Genomic DNA, 26473 nt, shown 5'->3' with positions numbered 1-26473 from the left:
GAAGCCGCTCTTTCTTGGGCGGTGTATGCTAGCCTGTAATGTGGATTTATCTTTAATGTTATTCAGTTCGCCCAACGACGTGTGACCATACGTCCATCCCTACGCTTCCTTGGCTCTTCCTTTCTTGGTTCGGCCTCGATAGCCGAAGAAACTAAGAACGCTATGGGTACTAACAGTGGATAACCTCGGTGATGTCGAGTTTGTCAAGAGTTGAAGCAGTTGCACCGTAGTAACGTTCAAGCTTTCTTCGCCAGCATCATATCTCAAATGCATCTGTCCTATGATGGGTTTCAGTTTCAATGGTCTTGGTTTCGGACATGTAAAGAATATGATCGAGAAACCAAGGCGCCCGCATTAGTCTGATCCTTGTTTTATGTTATTCCATATGCATATCCTGGCGAGTCGTTTCACCGCAGCTTTGGCCACATGAGCTCTTCTGATCACCTTTTAGTCGCAGATGCCATCATCACTTATTTAAAATACCAAGTAAACCAACAACTTGCCTCAAGATCGTGCAATTCATTGATTCTCTTAATTTTACAAGGAAGATCGACATGCATCATCTTCGTCTCATTTCTATTGATCATAAGGTATGGATCTGCATCCTGAAAATGGACTCATTACTGGCATACCCAATCTTTTGTAGCAGAACCGAAATTCATTTTCCACGGACACTTAACCTAATATAGTCATGTCATCTGCAAAACTGAGTTTATTGATTAGTTGGCCACCAACTTGGACATCACCCTCACAACCTTCCTATACTCATTGTCTATTCACAGATCTCAGTGAACAGTTGCACTCCTCGTTCAACTATAAAAGGATTACGTGTTACGGTATCCCCATTTCTCATAACTCTGAACATTTAACTCCAGTTAAAGAAATCAAAAGCCTTTGCGAATGCGAAGTCAATAAAGCGCAAAGCCTTAAAGAGTATACGCCGCACCCACTGTATTCTTTATTAATTGGCACACGTTGAGAATTTGCTACTGAGTACCCATCTATATGTCTCGCATGGTTGTTAAAGTTGTGAAGTGATTATTCGTGAATAAAAGAAACAGATTGGGTCAATTTGATGGACACAGCAGTTAAAACACTGTAGTGCGGAAGGCTGGCGATATTTTGCTTAATTTAAGATCTGATCGGAATGAGGAAGATGGATCGGTACCTCGGATGTACAGTATATGTATTGCTGTTTCTACCATCCTTAGCAGGACTGATGCATGTGCACGGGGATGTAATCAAAGAGTAAACATATCGAAAGCTGCCACGAAAAGCGGACTTACTGTGTTGCGTGCCGTTAAGCCTGAGGACACCACGTATATGACCCTTCGAAATCTTAAGTTTTTCAAATAGATAAGACGGCTGTTAATCGCGAATGACTCCAAAAAGCAATGATGCAAAGTGTAAGGTAGGTCTGGCAGACATATTTAATAGGTTATAACGGTTTAAAAATGGTGTGATGTGAGAACGGCAAGAAACAGAAAAGAAAAGCATTTTGAATGCGTTGAATTAATACCGAGGTACTCGCCAGCATCCACCCCCCAAAGGCGGTATCAGTATAGCTCAATTTAGACAGAATAAAGTGTGGCAAAAATGTTTATGCGTAAATCGACGTGAATAAAATCACGGACGCGATATAATACTTTAAGCCTATAAAACAGTTTAAAACAGTTGCTGCCAACTTGACTGTCCCAACATATTTAAACTAGATTATTTCACACCAGGCGCGATATAAACGCACCAGAGAATGATAAGAGGAATAAAAACCACTTTGCAAACAAACAAACAGAGTTCATTTTGACTCAATATCTGCTTCATAAATCGAAATGAACGGTAAGAAAAGGTGCCTTAAATATCACATCACTTGTTTTGGATTTAACGGTTCGAAGTGGGAGCCTGATTTGATACATCTATTGAATGTCCAATTAGCATAAAAAAAAGGAGTGTGGTCGAGTTGTAGATGGATTCTATTTTACATTCTCATTTGTGATTATACATATAAAAATAGCGTGATTCTCCCTTGGCTGGGGAGGGCTGCCGGACATGAAGTGGGTGCACCCAGAGATGGACATGTCAACAGTGGCCTTAATGGATAAGCGAATAGATTTAAAGCGAATACTTAACATAGTAGATTACTGCGAGTAATATACAGTAAAGAGAAGTAGTGGGAATTTAGGTTACATACACCCGTTCGGATAAGACGGCCGCATTTGTCTGTGTGGTAACTATCATTGCATACAAAAACGTATGTTCTTTTCGTTCTCGCGGTCGTCGCAGTGTTCAAAACAGTTACAGTTGTTTACGTCTGCTGTAGTAATAGTTGTGACACTTGAAGTGGTGAAATAGGTTATTATGTTAATAACGATGTCAAAAGAGCAAAGTGACAAAGTGACAGAGCGAATCACAGATGGTAGTTACAGATGGGATAAACCTATCGCGAACGGAGCTCTCACTGTTTAATAATACCGATATTTGATATCAGATCGCATTGCCACTCTCTGACACATGGGCCGCATGACGCGGTCTCTTCTCGTGACCTAAATTGCAACTAGAGACTGCTCGGAGCAATCGAGAACCGTACGCGCTGGAGTGTAAGATATAACATTGGTCATGGGTTGACGGAGAGACCAGTAATGGACCAAATATGACAGGTCGCAGCCGTGATCCCACTCAGCTTAGCTCAGACATCGATGGACGCTCACACCAGTTTCAGAATCCTGCTTTCAATCAGTTTAGCACGGAAATTGATCAGTATTCAGATCAGTCTTAGGATCCTGTTATTATTTGGCTCAGCACAAACATTGATGAATGCTCAGACCAGACTCAGAATCCTGTTCTTTATCAGCTCAAGACAGATCACTCACAATCACAACTCAACTCAGACCAGATGCACGATTGGATCGATCTCAGAAACGCAGTGTCTCAGCACATTTCTGTAACGTCATCAGAAATTGCACAAAGTCTCAGGCCGTGCCGATTCACGACGCAAAGGGTGAACCATGCGGTTCGAGAAAACACATTGTTATTCACAAGTGTTCTTATTATCTAGTTGTTGATTTATTTATATGTTTGCCTATAGACATCTAATTTCAATTAAGAGTAGCATTTTCTTTCTGGGCGGGAGTGTCGCCAACGTATTGCGAACCCGCTAATATTTGCCAACGTCATGGAGTAGATGGCGCTAGTAGTCACGTTTAACTTAAGTAACCGCTTCGAGGTTATTGGGATTTTTTGAGGGAAGGTGAGAGGGTAGATGAGAACGACAGTAGGAAAAAGGAGGTTGTGTGCGAACAGATCGACGCGGCAGTGATATTTGCTTTTAGATCAAGTCAAGAACGTTCTTATGGTGTTATTAGAATAATGATGTGTCTCTAGTATATTGTGACCAACGTTATCAGTACTCAGAGTGAACAGTGATCCAGTGAGGCTAATATGAACTTAAGGTAAACTTTGTGTGAGGAAAGGGGTCGCTATAAGGGGAGGTTTGGAGGCGACTATTAAGCTCAAGAAACCAGGTGGATAATCATGTGATACTCATGTTATATGTAGGTAATAAAGTCGGACACCAGCACAACTCATATCGTCATCTCACTAACATCCAGGCCTCGTATAGGTATGTAGTACATTTACATATCGCTTTCCAGTATCCGTAAAACCATTAGCTCATTCGATAGGTTAATAAGTATGGTGAGCTTGACGACAAAAGCCTATACTTGGTGAATTTAAATGCTTTAAAATCAGAAGCTCTACCGCGAACCCCGTTCGCCATGTTGCCTCCCTGTCACCCTTACGTACGAATTTACAAGTGCGACAGAGTCTGAGACACTCTTTAAAGCCTTCAGGTTTAAAAAAGTGATCGATACCCATGCTACTGACAAGAAAAGATTGATTCACCCTTACTATTTCAACTATTTATCTGACTTGCAATAAAATGCATACAAAATAATCACCATTAGCATTAACAAACCGATTCCCTGAGGAGTATCGGAATCTGTCTAAGGGCGAACCAGTCAGCCACAAAAGTCGACTGCATGAATTGGACCCAGTATTAGGCCCAGACGGACTGATACGTATGCGAGGACGGCTCAACGCAGCGCCAGTACTAGGGTTAGAGAAGCAGCCAATCATATTGGACGGGAGGCATCAAATAATTAGATTATTAATTGAACGCGCGCATAAGGAAGCTGGACATGCAAATAATGAACGAGTTGTGAATGATCTACGACAGCTCTACTGGATCATTCACCTACGGCCAACGGTGCGCATGGTGGCTGGCAAGTGCCGCCTATGCGTGTTAAGGAGAGCGCAACCAAAGGTGCCAGCAATGGGAGACTTACCGCTGGCTAGAATCCAGCCGTACAAGAGGCCATTCACGAACACGGCAGTGGATTTATTTGGACCATTAACAGTGACCATCGGACGAAGGCATGAAAAAAGATGGGTTGCATTGTTTACATGCTTAACAACGCGAGCCATACATCTGGAGATCGTCCATAGTCTCTCAACGGACTCGGCGATAATGGCTCTCAGGCGACTAGCGGCACGACGAGGATGGCCCGCAGTCATTTACAGGGACAATGCAACGAACTTCAGGGGAGCGGACGTCGAACTACGCAACGCCTACAAGGAGTGGTTACCAGCACTTCGAGAGTTCGGCGTACAACACAACGTCACATGGAAGTTTATTCCACCCGGTGCACCTAACCAAGGCGGAGCTTGGGAAAGATTAGTACGCTCCGTAAAGAACGCCCTAACAGCAACATTACACACAAAGGCACCCAAAGAAGAGTTGTTGCTGACCGTACTGGCAGAGGCAGAAAATACTGTCAACGCACGGCCACTGACCCATGTTTCAGTGGACCCGAGGGATGAGGAAGCGTTGACACCGGCTCATTTTCTCCTGGGAGGCTCAACGGGAGCTCCATCGACCGGACCGTGCGAGGAAGCGGATCGCAGGACTTGGCGGGCCAGCCAAGCTTTGGCCGACCACTTCTGGCGAAGATGGATACGGGAGTACCTGCCAACACTCGCACCGCGCCAATCATCAAATAACAGGGTCAGGCCAATCCAGAAGGGCGACTATGTAATAATAGTGGACGGAAACCTGCCGCGCAATGTGTGGCCACGCGGCATCGTCACCCGGGTGTACCCAGGACCGGATGGTGGAATACGATCGGCTGACGTTCAGACCCGAGGAGGCGTGTTCCGGAGGCCCGTCACAAAGTTGGCTGTCCTACCGTTGCAACAGGAGCAGTCGCAGGAGCGTCAGCGGGGGCAGACTGTTACGGACAGCATGGACCCCTGCCGAGACGAATGCTCGGACGGTACAGACCCGGGCCGGAAAGAATTGCCTAACGCGTAAAACTAAATAAAATGAAGTTAAGATTATCACCTATACACCACCATATTACAATAAATAGTTATAACCGAGCAAAGCTCGGTCGCCCAGGTACTTGTTAACTAAAACCGCGCGTGCCACTACCTGCAAAAAAAGGGTCCGGTCACTTTAACCGGTTATTGAATTACAACTCCTATGGTAATTGAAATAAGATTCAAAATGTACAAATGGAAAAATAATTTGCGATTTCTTGTGTGGTCCCTCTACGGTTACTGAGTGCCGGCGAGTCGAATGCTACCGAACCAGTCTAAAATGTGTCCTCGATATGCGTAACAAAGGCCCGGTATCGGAGAGCTCACTTTTTTATTGATATATATTTTCCAAGTTTGTAGTAGTAAATTATGTAATGAAAGAACTTTTTATTACTACAGTTAAAATGGCAAAAACGGAATCTTTATTCTTAGTTTTGTCACGATATTTAATCTGTTATACTATATTATTTGGAATTGGGTGTTTTTAGGGTTCCGTAGCCAAATGGCAAAAAACGGAACCCTTATAGATTCGTCATGTCCGTCTGTCTGTCCGATTATGTCACCGCCACTTTTTTCCGAAACTATAAGAGCTATACTGTTCAAACTTGGTAAGTAGATGTATTCTATGAACCGCATTACGATTTTTAAACAAAAATAGAATAAAAAACAATAAATTTTGGGGGTTCCCCATACTTAGAACTGAAACTCACAAAATCTTTTTTCATCAAACCCATACGTGTGGAGTATCTATATGGATAGGTCTTCAAAAATGATATTGAGGTTTCTAATATCATTGTTTTTCTAAACTGAATAGTTTGCGCGAGAGACACTTCCAAAGTGGTAAAATGTGTCCCCCCCCCCCCCCGTAACTTCTAAAATAACAGAATGAAAAATCTAAAAAAAATATATGATTATACATTGCTATGCAAACTTCCACCGAAAATTGTTTTGAATGAGATCTAGTAAGTAGTTTTTTTAATACGTCATAAATGGTACGGAACCCTTCATGGGCGAGTACCTCCAACACTGTATCCATACAAGGGCAATATGTTGTCATGTCTAAACTGGTCGCTGGTGAGTTCTCTGATCAGTTCTTTATGGTTGTCTTTACTACTGAGGACCTTTACAGCTACGGGTAGTAGTTTCCATTCGCCTGCAGAGGAAAAAGCACTTTATTATGACGGAATAGGGTGTAAGTTAGGTTAATAACAAAAGGTATCATTTACAAACTTCTATAAAACTATGGATATTATGGATCGACAGAAATTACTAAATACGGGCATTTTTTTTTAATTTAATTAATATTACATTTAATTCAACCAAAGAATTGAAAACTGTGACATATCAATGTCATTTCGAACATCAATCGTCCGACATAGTATTTACGTTTAGTAACAAATGTACATACTCGTACTAAACACTAATCAATATGGAAAAATTAATAATTATTGATTATCTCCGAAATGGAGTTAATTACAATACCAGTGTTTTTGAGAAAGTTACTTAATTTAAGCTCAATAATGCACCCTTAAAGTTAACGGAAATCAAAAAAGTACCAAAAATTATGTATATAAATATAAGTGATTATCTTATCTGGTGTCGTGTACGTAAAGGAACATCAAGTTTTTCCAACTCTCGCTCGTAGCAATGCTGATCCGAACGGAACCGAGAACGCCCGAACTTTGCAATTTCCCCCCACTGTCTCTGGTACAGATTAAGCCAAGGTTCACGTTTACACGCCGCGTGTGATAGGCGTGGCGTTCAAAAGGTTAACTTCATTGTGGTTAAGTGCGTTTTTATTGTATTTTGTACTGTCTACATCTCGTTTTGTGGAATTTGTTTACCCTAACAAACTCACGTGATTGTACTGTTGCGGTCACAAGTATGCAATGTTGTATCTTGAAGTCATTGAAATGGGTAAAAATATTTTCACCACACCAACTGGACGGACCTCTTGATTGTTCAAAAACGAATGAGAAAGTTGCATTTTAGACACATGTGGGGCAAAGTAATCAGATGCAAATTTTGAGTTGTTTGCTTATGTTAGCTAGTAGAATTAGGTTTTAAATGATGATTAAAAATTATATTTTTTTATTGTGTTCATTTGGATTGGATTAAATTTGATATTTTGGTATTTCATAGTCAGTACTTTCCTCGCGTTGGTGTGGTGAAAAATGTTGTTTTACTCGGAGACAAAGTTTGTTTAACCCTCGCAACGCTCAAGATTTCACTTCTAGAACTTAATTATTGGGATCTTTCGCTTGCTCGGGTATCAATATTAGCACGTGTGGTTAAACAACAACTTTGCCCTTGTAAAACAAATAACTATTATGTCTAAAGTAAGGTCGCTAATCACAAACAATTTCGTACGTTGACCCGCCTGGTCTCATCTCGGGGTTTTGTTAACTCCGTTAACATCAAGGTATGGCTAAGTACATTTAACCAGCACTTGGAGAGCTGAGAAGAATGGAAATATTAGACGCGAACCACAACGATATTCAGGAGTTGCCTGACTTCTACGGGTGTACAGCTTTAAAAGAGATCTATTTGGCTAATAACTACATTAAGGTAATTTCCATGACACCAATTTGATTGCACCCTTTAAACTATATTATAGCAAATGGATCTTTCAGAAAAAATATGCGTAAATTAAAGAAAAAATATCACATCGGAAGATCATACTTTCGCCTTTTGTAATTGTCAAAATTATGCGTTTATTTGTCTGAAAGAAAGTAAGCTAATAATAATCGAGTCCACTTACAAAATGTCTGCAAGGGAGTCCCTAGGTTACCTAGCATCAAAGATAATTGTTTGTAATAGAGAGCTAAAGGATAAAAAACGTGCCCCTTAGTTTGACTTCCAAAACAGATGGCGCTGTACTGCGCCATATGTTTTTCCGTCACTGAATTGTCAAACGTCAACTTGACAATCAGAGTTGCCGCAAATGTACAGCGCCATCTCGTTCACCTGTCAAATTCGAAGCACGAAATTGTATTAGATTGTACTCATCTTTATCAATGTATTCAGTGATCTGTATTGATTCAAACGCGATTTAAAAGAAATATGTGGACATGGTAATTTGTAATCAAGGGAATCTCTTATATGTACTTTTTTCCATTTGTTATTATATCATTATGTATTTGATATTGTGAAGAATTTATTAAGTATTGATTTTTGATGATGACGTGTATGTATCTATATTTCTAGACATTTTATAATCGTATTGACGTTCATAGCATAAATTCATATAGATTAGTTTAATATAATTTATATTAAACTAATCTATAATGAATGTACTACACTCATCTAGTGTACTACATTATAAAATAAAATAGTTATTAATATAGGTTTAGTATATTAGGTTGCAACACGCCTTGCTGACGAGGCGTCTCGTTACATGTTCTCTAGTGGAATAACATCGATTATTTTTGTGTTAGTACCTGTGTGTTCTCCAATATGGTGAGCACGCCGTGCGCCAGGCGGTTGAGGAACTTGGCGCGCTCGTTGTTGCCGAACAGCGAGCGGCGCACGGACGCCAGCTGCACCAGGCAGGCCAGCGCCAGCCCGGCCAGGCCGCCCCCGCTCAAAGACTGCTGGAGCTCGAAGAACAGCTCTAAGGTGCCGCCGCCGAGGAATGAGCCACGCCAGGATGTGGGAATCTGAAATTTAAATCTTCTAAAAGAGAGCTGTAAACCTCGCGAACCTTCATCGACAAAAAAACTCTATTATAGAACCCGCTCGCAAATTTGCACGAGAATCAGTTGAGAAATACCAGTAGAGGAGGAGAATAGTCGGATACACGAAATTAACTTTGCTCGGTGAATTATTCTGTGACGTCACGATTACGTCACAACGCATCGGTGACCGGAGAGCAGCGGCCACCCCTTGCCCCGCGGACACCGACGCCGCGCACCTATATAAGCGGCGCGTACCGAGCAGCGACAGAGAGGAACACGGACATGACCATCGGAGCCTCACCCGAGGCCCCACCCCGATGACCCAGCCGTTCATAATCAATAGCCCTAGCCTCGGAAATAATCTGCCTTTCTCTGGTGAGGATACCATCCAATTGTTCAGTAAATGCATCAAAGGAAAACTTTGTTTCAAATCTCTTTCTGCCCGCTTCTCCCAGCCTCTCTCCAAGTTAAAATGCATTCCTCACATCTCACATATTGTATTTGGTAGTTACATAACAAGGGTTACCATCTTTTGGTAGTTACATAATAAGGGTTAACATATTTTGGTAGTTACATAATAAGGGTTACCATCCTTTGGTAGTTACATAATAAGGGTTACCATCTTTAAGTAGTTACATAATAAGGGTTACCATCTTTTGGTAATTAAATTGGAGCGGCCGAGGTGCACATATGCACAACAATATCTGGACAATATCAAGACTGAGATATACGTTTTTCTCAGTGTATTGGCTTGTCTGTAATGCCGTGTAAACATATTGTCAATTAATAAAATAAAATAAATATTTAACATCGACTGTACATTTTTTGACAAAACTTATGAATATAAATTAACCTCCAAACGACATTCTTAATTGATCCTTGAAACATAAATTTAAATTTGGTTTCTTTAATACGAGTTTCTCACGTTTCTATAATTATTAGTAATATTATATGTGGGTTTTCGATGATGCAACCATGGTGATGCTTTGGTGGTTGAACTTATTCTAATTTTTAGTATTTAAGCTTGATAACACCGTAAATTAATAATCAGGATTTGCTTCACCTACGGGATGTTGGTAAAATCGAATATGTTTATGGAAAAAAAAAACATTTTTGGTACAAGCTTTTATCGCTGACTGTACTTTTTTTCCACAGACAACTAATACTCATCGAGACAATTCTAAAAACCCCAAACACAATTAGATTGCGTTGTTTTACCACAGAGTTCCAATGGCCACCTCCTGTCTCCATCATCAGATCAACTTGATGGTACCATAATATTGCATTCTCACCCGATTTACATATGTATGCAAATTTTCAGCTTCATCGGAAACCGGGAAGTGGGTCAAATTTAACTTGCAAGATTTGTCCCATACATACTAACAGGGCAAGTTAAATAAAAGCTTGTAATATTTTATCCAATGAATTGACGCCTGAGGTCTGGAAGACCACGCACCGTTCGGACCCCAGCTCTAATAAAGGCAGTGAAGGCGAAAATTGCAAGAAACCCCGTCCGGAAGCAAAAGTTTTTGGCAATACAGATGTCTGTGAAGAGAAGCTCCCTAAAAAAAGTTATCAATGAAGACCTTGGACTACACGCTTACCGCAGACAAGTTTTGTCTGTGGCTTGTGAACAGTTTCAAATGGAATATAATACTACCAATGGGATGCGGTCAGTTCTAATATTAATAGATAGGAATTGACTCAACTCCCTCCCTCGTCCCTTCGATAAGCGCGAACTTTAATGATTTATTGATTACTGTTTAGCCCTCGGGTCATATTATAGTCATTTGGAGTAGTCAAAGGAAATTGAAGGGTTTTTTTTACCATTCGTTGAGGGAATACATTTTTCTGTATTCATGTATACCTATACTTATGTTGTCATTAGCATTTTCTCACTAGAAATAATTAATATTTAAATTCTCAGACTTATTAAATTTGTTGCAAGAATAAAAATAAATTAAATGATCGTCGATCGCAATCTTTATACGCGGCTACAATAAATAAGTTTATCGATGTATCCAGACGATTAGTTAATTCCAGTCTCGCAGTTGCCAAATAGTCTGTCTCCGCGCTCAGCGCCTCAGATAGCGCGTTGGCGTCTCTCCAGCCACTAACTTGGAACCTAAACGCTTCAATGCGCCGGATAGCCGCTAACAATTTTCTAATGAGAATTTTCCGTAGAAAATAGTTTTTAGTAAAGTATAAGATTTAATAGGTAAGAAGATAGAAGGACTATAAAAAAGCTTTTCTAAATATTGACGATCAAATTCAATCTTCAGGCTTAAAACATAATCTCAATGATACTCTCGATCAAGTTTCAAAGAAAAGAAGATGTTTCTTCCTGCAATACTGCAAAGAATACTGTGTGTTTAGGTGTTCACACTGATGACCATCTGACTTGGAATAACCATATTGACACTGGGCAGGAAATTACATAAATTCATTTACGCTATTAACCCTTTACGACCGGTTCGATATAATTCTGCAAATTACTTTTAAAAAATCCTGCCCGCAAGTAAATTGTCTTTTCGAGCTCAGACCTATTCCGATCGAATCTGCAGACATTAGCGACACGTTTCAGTACTAAATACCGCAGGTCAGTAGGATCAGTCCTCGTCGAACTATAAATCGTCGAGCTAGTCTGAACTATAAAATGATTTGGTTTTCTTGCTTTTTGCAATTTCATAAAACTATGCCTCAATTTCTAAAAACAATAAGCCTAAATTCCGCCTAGATTCCTACCATTACCCCCCTCTGCGGAGGCAGTGCGAGGCAAGTCGTATTGCTAGACGGACCTGTGCTGCATTGCACGCGCGAGCAAGCGATATTCTATTTCGAACGCATAGCTCTGCGCGCTCGATCTTTTGCAGTGGGTGGTGCGGTGAGGGGTATAAAGCTCCGCCCACACGCGCGAGGTCATTGGCGTCGAGTGCAGCCTTAACACTACGATATTTCACGCCAGCTGGCGTAGCACTGGGCCGAGGTAGCGGAGCACGTTGTTCGGGTTCCGCGCCAGGACCTGTGAGGAGGTCGAGGGTTCGAATGCTGACACTGCCAGGAACCCACCAGGTGGGCGCTCGTGAACTGATGCCGGACAACCCGCTGGGCTAGTCTTTATACAGAGCTACAGACCCCCGTCTACGCCAAAGAGCCCACCTAGCGAGCGCACATCGTCACGGCTATATCGCCCGGACACCAGCAGAGAAGATTTATTTATTATAATATTATTTACTCCGATATGCTCGGAAATGTTCACCTTATTGTACTCAAATAAAAAAAAAACAGTATTGTCGTGTTTTAGCGGACGGCATACAGCCAATTAATATAGCCGCGGGCCGCGTCTACACGACCCGGTCAGCGTCATTTCAAGATATAGGATAGAGTCGTGTAAGACTGACGTGTATGATCGTGCGAATACTGCTTAATAAAATCAAAGACTATATAACTTTTATATTTTTTTAAGGATCTCATGCGTGCAAATACAGCTTATATTGCACAATTATATTGAATGAGCGAATATTGAATGGTACTGAATGGCAGAATAGTTGTGCCTTTAACTTTAAAAAAATAATTAAAGAGCGAAATTGATTTTAACGTTTTTGATGTGAAGGCTCGATTTGAGTGCTGGTTCATGTTTAAATTATGATTATTTTACCTGATTTCCTCGCATGTTTGGAGAAAAGCACTATATATGCCTCGGCAGGAACAGCAATTCGTGGATTCGTCTTCTTTGTCGGACTCCGCTTCGCGTCGTCCGACAAAATCAAATCTCATCCACGAATTGCTCTTTCCCGGCCTCTGCAATAATGTACTATTATAGACATGCAACAAGTTTTTAATATCATAAATTACGAACTGGAAACTAACTTCTGTATATTTTGAAACCTATATAATGGTGTGGTGTAAAACCAATTAATACGTAAAGTAACACGAAGAATTTTAATAATTGCTTTATAGTCTCGATTAATATTAGTTGTCTGTTGATATAAAAGTACAGTCAGCGATATTTTTTTTAGAAACCTACCTTGAGATTCCAGGGGTGCGCGCCGTAGTCGGCCTGCGGGTCCTTCGGGAAACCATAACCCTCCTCTCCCGTGTCTATGGACGCCGTGTTGGCCACTGAACAAAAAAACATAAATATATTAAATTATTAACAAACTAAAGAAACACTACCCATTAATGCGTTTGAGGCATCTACCGGGTGTTTCCTGTAACACGAGCAAATAATTAAACCATATATTGTACTCCTAAAACGATATAACTTTTGATTAACAACTTTTAAAACAATATAGATCAATTAATTGCTTTTGGTAACTGTAGTTACCAACTGTCACCCTTATTATATTATAATAATAGAGGTCACTGAAAAATATGAAGTCGATAAATTGACATGAATGTAATTTGTAATCGTATGTTGCATAAATAAATAAATCTATATCTTATACCTTTAAACGAGCAATTCTTGTATATATATTTCCGGGATCTCGGAAACGGCTCTAACAATTTTGCTGAAATTTGGTATATGGGGGTTTTTGGGGGTATACAATCTATCTAGATTAGTCTTATGTTTGGGAAAACGCGTGTTTTCGAGTTTTCATGCGTTTTTCTTTCGACGCAGAATATGGTCGCTAATTTCGTGTTGCCGGCCACTGTCCGTCTGGTTCAGCGGGTTACGACGCGGACTGCTAAACGAGTGTTACGGGTTCGAATCTCGCCCGGTGACTAACTTTTTTCTTTATATGTTCAAATTTATATATTTTTTTTTAATTTTTATTGTTTTAGACAAGTTTAATTTAGTAAAAAAAATAGTTAAGATTACCACCTATACACCACCATATTACAATAAATAGTTATAACCGAGCAAAGCTCGGTCGCCCAGGTACTATAAATCTAAATGTATACCGATGTGCTCGGTGCCAAGCAGCACGGCGCGCCAGTACGCCTTCTCGACGTCGACGGCGCCCGGCGGCTGCTTGGACGGGTCGAAGTGCGCGTCCATGAGCGACGTCGCGATCTGAAATATGATCACATTATTTATTTTACAGTACATATGGGGCTACTTTATAGCACTAGTGCGAGAAGTAGCATATTACGTTACTGTGTCGAACATTTAAAGGGCCATATGTACTGTAAAACGTTGTACGATACATGTGCGAATAGGTAATTCGCAACTCGTGTCGATTTAAAACACTCCCTTCGGTCGTGTTTTAATTTATCGCCACTCGTTTCGAATTTCCTATTTTTCGCACTTGTATCGTAATGTACTATTTCATCACACTTGCTCGAAAGAGATCTTATTTCATGCAGGTGTGCTGAAGGACAAAGGCTTATTTTATTCCCGCGGGAGTTATGTATTGTGAAAAAAAGCTACAACTCCCTAGGGAGTTATAGATTTTTTATTTAATTATGTCACTTATTCAAACAAACAGAGTAGCATAAATGAGTTTTACTTTTAAAATACTGACGTTTATAATTTAACATTTTTGTTTATGTTTAAAATTATTTAATTTTTATTAATTTAACAGCCGTTTAAAATATTTTTACATAATTTTCAATTGTGGCTGAATGCCGAATAGGTCTGTGCCTCACCTGTCAAATAATAAATAAATAAATAAATAAATATTATAGGACATTATTACACAAATTGACTAAGTCCCACAGTAAGCTCAATAAGGCTTGTGTTGAGGGCACTTAGACAACGATATATATAATATATAAATATTTATAAATACTTAAATACATAGAAAACACCCATGACTCAGGAACAAATATCCATGCTCATCACACGAATAAATGCCCTTACCAGGATTTGAACCCGGGACCATCGGCTTCATAGGCAGGGTCACTACCCACTAGGCCAGACCGGTCGTCAAAGAAATTATATGTCAAGAAATTATAAAATGGCGGACGAATGTTTGATATGTCACCGTATTTAAGAATTATTTCGCTTAAAATTTAGTTTTTTCTTCGCAAGTGTGATGAAAAACATTGTGTGTAACTCCGAGGGTAAGAATATTGCAAACTCGGGTCTTAAATTCTCTCGTATCCAAAATTTCACTTACCCCCTAGTTGCACAATGTACTATTAATCTCTCCTAATCGGAAAGTTCACCTTTCATAGGCTAATAGCCGGGTGGAAAATTGCATTTCCCACCCTAGGGTGGAAAGTATTTTTTTAAAATTTGTAATTCGAGCAACGGCTAACAGCCATATAAGCCATATTATTCAGTTGAAAGCTCTCAAATTAGCTTCCGCATTTTCCTACAAAGTATTATCGAAATTAAATGTCAATTGCATTATCAAAAAATTACACTACTTGTATTTTATATTTAAATGTATGAAATAAACATAAATATTTGTTAATAAATCAATATGAATGTTTAAAATATTATCATTACATTACATTCATTCATTCATTCATTCAGTTTCACTTTTTTAAGGCGCGTATTCATGAAGGCCGTTTCAGACACATCCCAATTTAAGATCGGATTGTCTATGGTTTTAGATTTTTTCCGATCAAAATGTAAATGGCGCCAATTTCAGTCATAACTCATAACCTACATTTCTTGTTTGTGTTTGACTTTCCTCATAGTCGAAATGAAAAGTAGAGTGTTTAACTCGGGTAAAAGTAACCATCTCACCCTCGAAAATATCTCGGGTGATATGGTTCACTTTCCACACACTGTTTAACAATCTACTGTTTTTATTCTATTGTATTATGGCAACAAAGAGTCATTACGTCAAAAGATATAACATCCTACTCAATCAGTGTATCTTTTCTACAGTGAAGACCGTATCCGTTTTGAATGATTATTACCATACATAGAAGTTATTGTGGCAAAATAAAGTGATTGACAAAATCAAATATCGACATTTCTATTATCGATGTTACCTTAGCGTTATTAGTTATTTGTGTCCCAAGGGGAGGAAAAGTAGGAAATTGCGTGCCGCGTGTAAAATTGTTACCCGAGCCGAAGGCGTGGGTGACAAACACGCGGGATGGAATGTCCTACGTTTCCTGCCGTGGTGCGCATACTATTGTTCTGCTAGACGGAGGCGGAAAGCGGCAACTTCGTTTAGCGCAGCGGGGAGCAAAGTCCGCCCGGAGGGCAGAAAATATATTTTAAACATTGTATAAAAAGATAGCGTACCGCAAAATACACAGCACGTTCGATATCTTCTTTGATACAGCCAATTGGTAGTTTCTTATTTTTTGGCACAGTATTCTACATTTAACGTTTTTATTTTTAAATACTTAATATATGTATTAAAGAAATTATGGTCCGATTTATAATTGATTTGCATTCTTGAAATTATTAATCTATGACTGACTTATCTATAACATATTTGTCGATGTTTCATTTTCTCAAGCACTCGTTTTTGCCACAATAAGTTCTATGTCTGATTATTATTGAAAAATACGTCAGGATTCTCGCTAATATAAGAACCCCCGATAATTGCAGACGGTCCCATAAGAAATGTATGTATGTAAACACTTTTTTCAAATTTGTTAACAATTTGAATAATGGGGTCCCAGCGCGCACAAGCGAAACGTCTGGTTGACGTAATTGGTGAGGTGGCCGAAGAGCTGGCGGCTTCCTCGCACAACTTATCAGTATTGCGATACAACGAGGAAATGCCACCAGCATCCTAGGTACAATGCCTCAAGGGCCTATTTTAGATTTAAGCTAGTTATAGTAATCCTCTGTATATATCCATTATGTATTTTGTTAAAAATATTTAATAGTAAACTGTTTTTATTATTACAGGTCTGTTAACTAAAGCTGGCGCGATCAACACATTTACACATTGCGCTTGTGTAGTGTCTGTGAATAAGCGCGCGGCGTGACGTCGCACTGCATACGCAACATGAAAAGTCTGCCCGTCTCTCTCGCGCGCGGTCTATCTTATGAGCGTGAAGGAGACAGTTATTGTTTTTCTTTTGCTACTGTTTATAAATACAGCATGATGTTATTGTAAATGTTAGTGTCAGTCAGTCACGTGTGATCGACGCGCGGCGCTGTGTTGTATTTGGAGGTTTATTTTTAAACATGCTGTATAGTGAAATTGCATAAGTGTGAGTACTGTGAACGCGCCAGCTTTAGTTAACAGACCTGTATTTTCATTTATATTAGTTAAAAAAATAGTTCGATTATGTACTAACTATCGATTTTTTTGGGTGTGTTTATTTGTCCTCAGTCCCATGTAGCGCACCAGCTGAGTTCCCACATTTTCCCCTTCGTCATCAGATTCTGACTTACCTTCTTGAATGTGACGAGGTTCATGGACCGCCCCTGCACTATGCAGTCCTCAGCGTCATGTAGCGCACCAGCTGAGTTCCCACATTTTTCTCTTCGTCGTCAGATTCTGACTTACCTTCTTGAATGTGACGAGGTTCATGGTCCGCCCCTGCACTATGCAGTCCTCAGCCTCATGTAGCGCACCAGCTGTGTTGCCATCTTCCACTTCGTCGACAGATTCTGACTTACTTTTTTGAATGTGACGAGTTTCATGGTCCGCCCCTGCACTATGCAGTCCTCAGCCTCATGTAGCGCACCAGCTGTGTTGCCATCTTCCCCTTCGTCGTCAGTTTCTGACTTACCTTCTTGAATGTGACGAGGTTCATAGACCGCCCCTGCACTATGCAGTCCTCAGCGTCATGTAGCGCACCAGCTGTGTTGCCATCTTCCCCCTCGTCGTCACTTTCTGACTTACCTTCTTGAATGTGACGAGGTTCATGGACCGCCCCTGCACTATGCAGTCCTCAGCCTCATGTAGCGCACCAGCTGTGTTGCCATCTTCCCCTTCGTCGTCACTTTCTGACTTACCTTCTTGAATGTGACGAGGTTCATAGACCGCCCCTGCACTATGCAGTCCTCAGCGTCATGTAGCGCACCAGCTGTGTTGCCATCTTCCCCTTCGTCGTCAGATTCTGACTTACCTTCTTGAATGTGACGAGGTTCATGGACCGCCCCTGCACTATGCAGTCCTCAGCGTCATGTAGCGCACCAGCTGTGTTGCCATCTTCCACTTCGCCGACAGATTCTGACTTACTTTTTTGAATGTGACGAGGTTCATGGTCCGCCCCTGCACTATGCAGTCCTCAGCCTCATGTAGCGCACCAGCTGTGTTGCCATCTTCCCCTTCTTCGTCAGTTTCTGACTTACCTTCTTGAATGTGACGAGGTTCATGGACCGCCCCTGCACTATGCAGTTCACAGCCTCATGTAGCGCACCAGCTGTGTTGCCATCTTCCCCTTCGTCGTCAGTTTCTGACTTACCTTCTTGAATGTGACGAGATTCATGGTCCGCCCCTGCACTATGCAGTCCTCAGCCTCATGTAGCGCACCAGCTGTGTTGCCATCTTCCACTTCGTCGTCAGATTCTGACTTACCTTCTTGAATGTGACGAGGTTCATGGTCCGCGCCTGCACTATGCAGTCCTCAGCCTCATGTAGCGCACCAGCTGTGTAGCCATTTTCCACTTCGTCGACAGATTCTGACTTACTTTTTTGAATGTGACTAGGTTCATTGTGCGCCCCTGCACTATGCAGTCCTCAGCCTCATGTAGCGCACCAGCTGTGTAGCCATCTTCCACTTCGTCGACAGATTCAGACTTACTTTTTTGAATGTGACGAGGTTCATTGTGCGCCCCTGCACTATGCAGTCCTCTGCCTCTTGGAGCGCACCAGCTGTGTTTCCATCCTCTCCTTCGTCGTCAGATTCCGACTCGCACTCGGTGCCCAGCATCCGGTTCTGACGCTGGAAGGGATTGCGGGCCCGTTCTAGCATCTTCTGGTACTTGGTGGTCCAGCATTTTTCCACTTCCGCCATTATACTTTGGCGTTCCTCTGTGAATGGAAAAAGAGCTTAAAAATTGCTACTTGCTAATGAAACAGTAGTTTGGGCTCGGTTTAAAGATTATTTTCACCACAATAGATCGTAAAAGCTCTCTTAATTATTCAAAAACGGATAAGAAAGTTGGATTCTATCCACATGTGTTGCAAAGTAATTTAATTTAAAATTTGCGGTTGTTTTCTTATGTTGGCTGGTAGAATTGACTTTTAAATGATAAATTTAAATGATAAATATTTAATGACGTTCACTTTGGATTGATTTCGTATGATGGTTTACAGTTACGAGTAGTATTTTCCTTGCGTTGGTGTGGTGGTAAAGCAAAGTTTGTTTAACAAACGTGCCTTGAAACCCTCACAACGCTCTAGATTCGATTTTGAAATGTTCCCCTTACTCGGGTATCAATATTAGCACGAGCGGTTAAACACAACCCCCTGGTAAAACAACTACTGTTCTCATACATTCAAGGTTCACATTTTGCATTATATGAAATAAATGATTGATTATCTTAATAACTTACGATCGGACAACGTGGCGTAGGGCAGCAGATATCGCATGTATATGGGGTCCAGCTTGCGCTCCGGGTGCTGCAACTTGGTCAGCTTCATCTCGTCGGCGACGCGGCCCCACCGCATGCGTTGTATGACGTTGCTGAGACCGCCGTTGCGTTCCACGGCGTGGTATAGCCTGGGGAGGTTCACTTCGCTGCCGTCCAACTAAAACAGTAACAGGTTTTTAATCACACTTGCTCGAAATAGTATTTTATGCAACAGTTGTATAAGAAGGGTCAAAAAAGGCGAGTGGCGTGAGTTACAATGCGAGCCGGAGCCGAAGGCGTAGGCGAACATTGTAAAGGAATACGCCACGAGCATTTTTTGCACTATTTATACAACGTTGCATACAATGCTTTTCCTAGGAGTCAAAAACAAAAATAATACTAGAATAATACTAGAATCATATAGGTAAACAAACCAAAAGTATACAGCTAAGATACACGAGCATACCTTCATACGCGCCCGGAACCGAACCCAATGTAGCATACTTTTGGCACACAAGAGGTGGCCTTAAGAACTTTGTGATAAAACAACGCAACCTAAGTGTGTTTGGGGTTCTTAGAATTGTCTATTGTATTAGTTGCCTGTGGAAAAAAAAGTACAGTCAGCGATAAAAGCTTGTACCAAAAATGAAATTTTGCCAAAAGCTTATTTATTTTTATTTACCAACGACGCTCTGGGTCTCCAGGGCAAGGGGGCCCAGCGGCTGTACATCTTGGAGATGTACTGGTATATGACCGTGTCGCTCATGTCTGAAGTCGTCCGGGGGAACTATTCCTAGGAGATACTTGGGTCATGTCGCCTGCGGGTAGAGGGTGTACTCTTTTATACTACGTCGGTGGCAAACAAGCATACGGCCCGCCTGATGGGAAGCAGTCTCCGCAGCCTATGTACGCCTGCAACTCCAGAGGAGTTGCCTTCGAGTTGGATCATGTCGCCTGCGGGTAGAGGGTGTACTCACGAGGGGAGACCGCGCGAACACGACGCTCTGGGTCCGCAGGTGCGCCTTGATGGCAGCCAGCTCCCTGGACACGGGGCCCCAGCGGCTGAACATCTTGGAGATGTACTGGTATATGACCGCGAAGCGGATCGTGTCGCTCATCGTGCATGTTGGTTTGAAGTTTTCAGGGGGAACTATTTTGCAGAGGCCGTATTTTGAGGCCTCGGGGGCGATTTTGTCGTAGTATTTTATCGGATCCTGTAAATAATAAGTTAATAATCATATACACATAATTTCATGATAATAAACATTGTTAAGTGGAGATAAAAACTTAGTTTATTTTGCAAGACGCAATAGAAAAAGTATGACGATCCTCTACAAGTGTTTCTCTGCCCCTAATATTTATTTTAACCGATCTAACATGATTTATTCGAAGAGGGGAAACGAATAATGCTACCATAGCTATCGCGTGGAAACCGGACGGAAGCCGAGGCTCGGGGCGTCCTGTACACTCTTGGCAACGGTCCGTCCTAAGAGAGTTACGAGCGGTCGGGTTGAGCTGGAGCGAGGCCAGAAGACGAGCTGAAGATAGGAAGGCGTGGCGCGAGCTTGTGAAGGCCCTTTACACCTCTGGGGTGCTTTAGGACAACAACAACATGATTATAATGTAAGACTAGGGTAAAAGTTGCGTTACTTAAACTCAATTTTAACTAAGCTTGTGAAAATGTAATATAAAGTTAAGAAACGAATATAAACAGATTAGAGATGCAACGAATATCCAATTACTATTCGGTATCCGGGCAATTTTTTACAATACGGCCGGTTTCCGGATAGTGCGTAGTATCCGGCCGGATTCCGGATAGTGCTTAGTATCCGGCCGGATTCCGGATAGTAATTTAGCACGATATTTATGAATACAATATGCACTAAACACTACTAAATCTTATAAATAACGAAACAAAGTTAATAAATCTGCACTCGCTATGAAAATATTAAATCAATAAAATAAAATAAAATAAAAATCATTTATTTCAGACCTTGGTCCATACAGTGTTAGTACGACTTACTCTAAAAATTATATTAAATTATTATTGAAATAAATTAAACTTACAATATTTTAGGGTTTAAACTTACAATATTTTAGGGTTTAAACTGGAGCCAGTCACATATACTAGTAATAACTACATACACTCATGTGAGCCATGTGTATGTAGCTACCAGTGAGTGTACCCTGGTCCAGTGCACAAGAAGCTGACTGTCAAGCCTGTCAGCTATAATTGCCAGGAGACTGTTGCGGCTGCCCCGCAGGCGCCGCAGCGCGCAAAACACTTACGAAGAAAATTGTAATTTGCGCTATTCAATTCTCGCAGTATGTGAATTTAGTTTACTTATTTATAAACGGCTGCCTATAACTATAAATAAGTTGCAACCTGCATCGAACTTTGAGCAAGCGCGCTATCTAATTTAATTAATTTTTGACCAAACTTTTAGCCGGATATCCGGCTTCCGGATACCGAATATTCGGCGGATCCAGCGGCCGCATATCCGGTATCCGTTGCATTTCTAAAACAGATTTAAATTCTCAGCCTTAGGAAAATACGTAGATCCCGCTAAGACCGTCTCTGCCTTCCCCAAATACGCCTCTTTTCTCCCAGTCCCTTCAGTGACCAAGCTCCTCAGCTCATTAAGAAGTTCTGTTCAGCAGTGGATACAATAAACACTAATACATTACCTCAAACTCCTCAGCCGTAGGATAGTACGCGGTTGCTTCAAGCACCGCCCCTGCTTTTTCCTCTAAAGAAGCCTCTTCTCTCCCAGTCCCCTCCGTGGCCAAGCTCCCCAGTTCATTGAGAAGTTCTGTTCAGCAGTGGATACAATAAAATATACATTACCTGAAACTCCTCAGCCGTAGGATAGTACGTGGGTGCCTCTAAGACCGTCCCCGCCTTTTCGTCCAAATAAGCCTCCTCCCGCCCAGTCCCCTCCGTGGCCAAGCACCCCAGCTCATTGAGAAGTTCTGTCAGCAGTGGATACAATAAACACTAATATATTACCTCAAACTCCTCAACCGTAGGATAGTACGTGGGTGCCTCTAAGACCGTCCCCGCCTTTTCGTCCAAATAAGCCTCCTCCCGCCCAGTCCCCTCCGTGGCCAAGCTCCCAAGCTCGTTCTGAAGTTCTGTCGGTAAGGAGTTGAAAATCTTGTTTAACAGCGCTGGACTATTCGTCAGATTATCTATCAAATTCTTCCGCTTCTTATATATATCGTCCTCAGGTACCAAGCTGACACTAAGTACGTTCCCAACTTCTTTTTGTTTGGTATTAATTTTGGCTAGTTGAGAGCTTGTAGGGCATATGTCCATGTATTGTATGCTTTCGGGGCTCTGCGCGGGGGGGTCGGGGGTGGGCTGGTTGCGGCGGCGGAGGCCCGAGGGAGGCCGAGAGCCTTCTAGTTCGTCGAACTCGTACACGTCCGGGTTTGGCGGCGGAGGGTCGCGGGAGCTGGAAAAATAGGTTCTATAAGTATATACCTGTATCATATGAAGGGGATAAATAAACCCGGGATTTACCGTAATCCCCAGAATATGCTTATTAATTTACTTATTTAACCTTTATTGCACAAAAGAAAACCTTACAGTACAAAAGGCATTCTGTACTCTACCAGTCAACCGTAAGGCCAAGCAGAGATCTTATCATACTTACTTCCTGAGAAGTCTCGTGTTGGTGGCCACCTCTTCCTGGGCAGGGGCTGCCTTCGCCGCACGCTTCGGTAACGTTTTCTTCTCTTTGACCGGAGCAACTTTCGGTTTCCTGTATTTAAAAAAAAATACAAGCGTAACCTTTAACATACACAATAATCTTTAACCCTTTGAATGCCACATCTATCGAACGCGGCGTGTCATCGTGAGCCATATGGGAACGCACGAAGTCTGATTATCCTCGGTCAAAAGGTTAACAAAAAAAAACTGACTAAAACGGGACTTAATTTTTTTTTTTATACTACGTCGGTGGCAAACAAGCATACGGCCTGCCTGATAGTAAGCAGTCTCCGTAGCCTATGTACGCCTGCAACTCCAGAGGAGTTACATGCGCGTTGCCGACCCTAACCCCACCCCCCTCGTTGAGCTCTGGCAACCTTACTCACCGGCAGGAACACAAGTAACACAACACTATGAGTAGGGTCTAGTGTTATTTGGCTGCGGTTTTCTGTAAGGTGGAGGTACTTCCCCAGTTGGGCTCTGCTCTAGATCTGGAATGACATCCGCTGTGCTGTGCCCTACCACACAAGGCGAGATGACATTCACAATGCCCATACCTCTCTTTTGGACAAAATATTAATAGCGTAAAGTTAAGTTTTTAATATACCTCCGACGTTTCGAGGACAAGTCTGTGGTTGCCGAGCATTTACTAGTCAAACAAATCACTGGATTGAGCTGCATAACCCTAAAATCATTTCTACGGATCGTAGTGAAGCCATTGAAATTAAAAAAACAAATCAATTTCAATCGGAAAGATGGTTTTAGGATCTCATTCAATTGTAATCCAGTCATTAGTAAATGTATCAGCGAAAACAAATATCGTGAGTGTTGTGTGTCGAGTGATTAACATCCCTAGTGCGCAAAACGGGTGCGGGTAGCACGAAAAACTCGCGCGGCTAAAACATTGGTGTCAACTTTAGCTAGTATTCTCCGAGGCCACGGGGACAATGCCGTCCTCGAAACGTCAGAGGTAAATACTGCCTCAATCGAGCAATGGAGCTGCAGAAGACATACACGAAGCTTCATGATACATCTTCTTTCACTACATTAATAATAATAATCCAGCCTATATACTTTCCATTGCTGGGCACAGGCCTCCTCTCATACGCGAGAGGGCTCAGGCTATAGTCCCCACGCTAGACTATGCGGATTGGGGACTTCACATACACCTTTGAATTTCTTCGCAGATGTATGCAGGTTTCCTCACGATGTTTTCCTTCACCGAAAAGCTAGTGGTAAATATCAAATGACATTTCGTACATAAGTTCCGAAAAACTCATTGGTACGAGCCAGGATTTGAACCCGCGACCTCTGGATTGAAAGTCGGCCGTCATATCCACTCGGACATCACCGCTTATTATAGGACATTATTACACAAATTGACTAAGTCCCACAGTAAGCACATTAAGGCTTGTGTTGAGGGTACTTAGACAACGATATATATCAATATTTATAAATACTTAAATACATAGAAAACACCCATGACTCAGGAACAAATATCCATGCTCATTACACGAACAAATGCCCTTACCAGGATTTGAACCCGGAACCATCAGCTTCGTAGGCAGGGTCACTACCCACTAGGCCAAACCGGTCGTCAACGTTGACGCACGCGGCCACAGCGCCCACAGCCCATATTAACTTTCGTCCATTCCGAGAAAGTTCACGATGACCACCGCACACTATAGCCGTGGCGTTCAAAGTAAATATTACTTTTTATGAGGAAATACCAGATTTAATAATTTTAGTTATATATCTCCTTCGCACTGACGAGGCTCCTAAAATGAGAGCGATAAGGACAACTGCAGCGTATGCGAAAAATCCAGCGTAAAAATCTTTGAAATCGAGGTTTCGTTCTCGCCATTTCCCCCCTCCAAAACTTAAGCAAATTGTAACCATATTTTCTCACCTCACGTTCTAAACCCACATTTTCTATTTCCTCCTGTGGCACACAGTATGCTAAAAACTCTTTCTTTAGGCGCACTTGTTATTTGTATAATGAATCTCTTAACGATATAGATATTTTTGTTCATAGTTTGTCCGTGTTCAAGAACAAAGTTCGGCAAATTTTGTTTTCTAGAAATTGATCAATTTGGTTCCAGTCATATTTTTCATACTTTTGTATGTTTTCTTAACTTACTTGCATGTAGCACACAACTAAACCGGTAATTTATAATTGCGTAATTTACATTTCCATGTAATAGTTTTCTTAGTAATGTAGGAAACTTTAGGCCTATTTTTAGTTCATTTACTTTAGACATATTTGTAAAAGGCTGTTTGTTTTCTAAATAAAATAAATATATATATATATATATATATATTTTGGAAAAAAAATGAAATAGTTATTTTCATCACACTTGCTCGAAAAAGATCTTATTTCATGCAGGTGTGCTGAAGGACAAAGGCCTATTTTGTTCTCGCGGGAGTTATGGATTGTGAAGCTATAATTCCCTAAGGAGTTATAGCTTTATTCTTTAATTATGTCACTTATTCATACAAACCAAGTAGCATAAATGAGTTTTACTTTTAAAATGCTGACGTTTAAAATGTAATATTTTTGTTTATGTTTAAAATTATTTAATTTGATTAATTTAACAGCCGTTTAAAATTTATTTACATAACTTTCAATCGTGGCTGAATGCCGAATAGGTCCTCACCTGCCAAGAAATTACAAAATGGCGGACGAATGTTTGATATGTCACCGTATTTAAGAATTATTTCGCTTAAAATTTAGTTTTTTCTTCGCACGTGTGATGAAAAACATTGTGTGTAACTCCGGGGGTAAGAATATTGCAAATTACCACCCTCGCTTCCAAAGTTTCACTTACCCCCCTCGTTGCACAATGTACTATTGTACAACAAGAGAGCAAAGTTTGATATTTCTTCGAGTGCTTATTTTAATTAGTTAAATAGTGATGAAGACGGATTAGATTTTATTTTTCGCAGTAAGGGACTCAAAAGCGCACGAGATGTAAATAACTTTGATCTCGTGTAGTACACAAAAAATTTCACGACAGCAGTGTGAACATATTTGAAAGGTAAAAATACAACCTGAAAAAATGTAATCCGCCTTCATCACTATTTCACTCATGTTTTTTAAGGTATTCTAACAATTAAGTTTAATTACCGCAATAAATCAAAACGAAAGAAATTTCAATTAAATAATACCTACGGAAATAATGAAGTAACGAACATCAATTGACAGTTCAATCGACAACTTTTTTTTGGAAAAAAAAAACTTTGTAAGATACGGTCCGAATTGCGGATACAACTAATTGTCAAGTATAGTAGATATCGTTAAAAGTAGAATTATTT

The 26473-nt window shown here is 41.0% G+C and overlaps 3 protein-coding genes across 3 annotated transcripts; 1 reads left to right on the top strand and 2 right to left on the bottom strand.

Annotated features, from left to right (window-relative positions):
* The first annotated feature begins 4075 nt into the window (after positions 1–4075).
* On the top strand, positions 4076–7965 carry LOC133534091 (uncharacterized). Its single transcript, XM_061873180.1, has 2 exons — positions 4076–5267; positions 7820–7965. The coding sequence occupies exons 1-2, from the start codon at positions 4076–4078 to the stop codon at positions 7963–7965; spliced, it is 1338 nt and encodes a 445-aa protein (XP_061729164.1).
* A 677-nt stretch (positions 7966–8642) lies between these two features.
* Positions 8643–22435, bottom strand: LOC133534104 (protein Jumonji-like). The gene is made up of 7 exons (XM_061873192.1): positions 22292–22435; positions 20421–20657; positions 19426–19621; positions 18672–18901; positions 13956–14067; positions 13078–13172; positions 8643–9032 (listed from the first exon to the last, which is right to left on the bottom strand). Exons 2-7 carry the CDS (start codon positions 20559–20561, stop codon positions 8796–8798), a joined length of 1011 nt encoding a protein of 336 aa, XP_061729176.1. The 5' UTR covers positions 20562–20657; positions 22292–22435; the 3' UTR covers positions 8643–8795.
* LOC133534105 (uncharacterized) lies at positions 22435–23524 on the bottom strand. Its single transcript, XM_061873193.1, has 2 exons — positions 23103–23524; positions 22435–22901 (listed from the first exon to the last, which is right to left on the bottom strand). Exons 1-2 carry the CDS (start codon positions 23246–23248, stop codon positions 22442–22444), a joined length of 606 nt encoding a protein of 201 aa, XP_061729177.1. The 5' UTR covers positions 23249–23524; the 3' UTR covers positions 22435–22441.
* Positions 23525–26473: the final 2949 nt, after the last annotated feature.

The sequence above is a fragment of the Cydia pomonella genome, unplaced genomic scaffold (assembly GCF_033807575.1).
Source record: "Cydia pomonella isolate Wapato2018A unplaced genomic scaffold, ilCydPomo1 PGA_scaffold_56, whole genome shotgun sequence".
Lineage (NCBI taxonomy): Eukaryota > Metazoa > Arthropoda > Insecta > Lepidoptera > Tortricidae > Cydia > Cydia pomonella.
The sequence above is the reverse complement of the archived record's forward strand: the minus strand, read 5'-3'. Positions and strand labels throughout refer to the sequence as shown.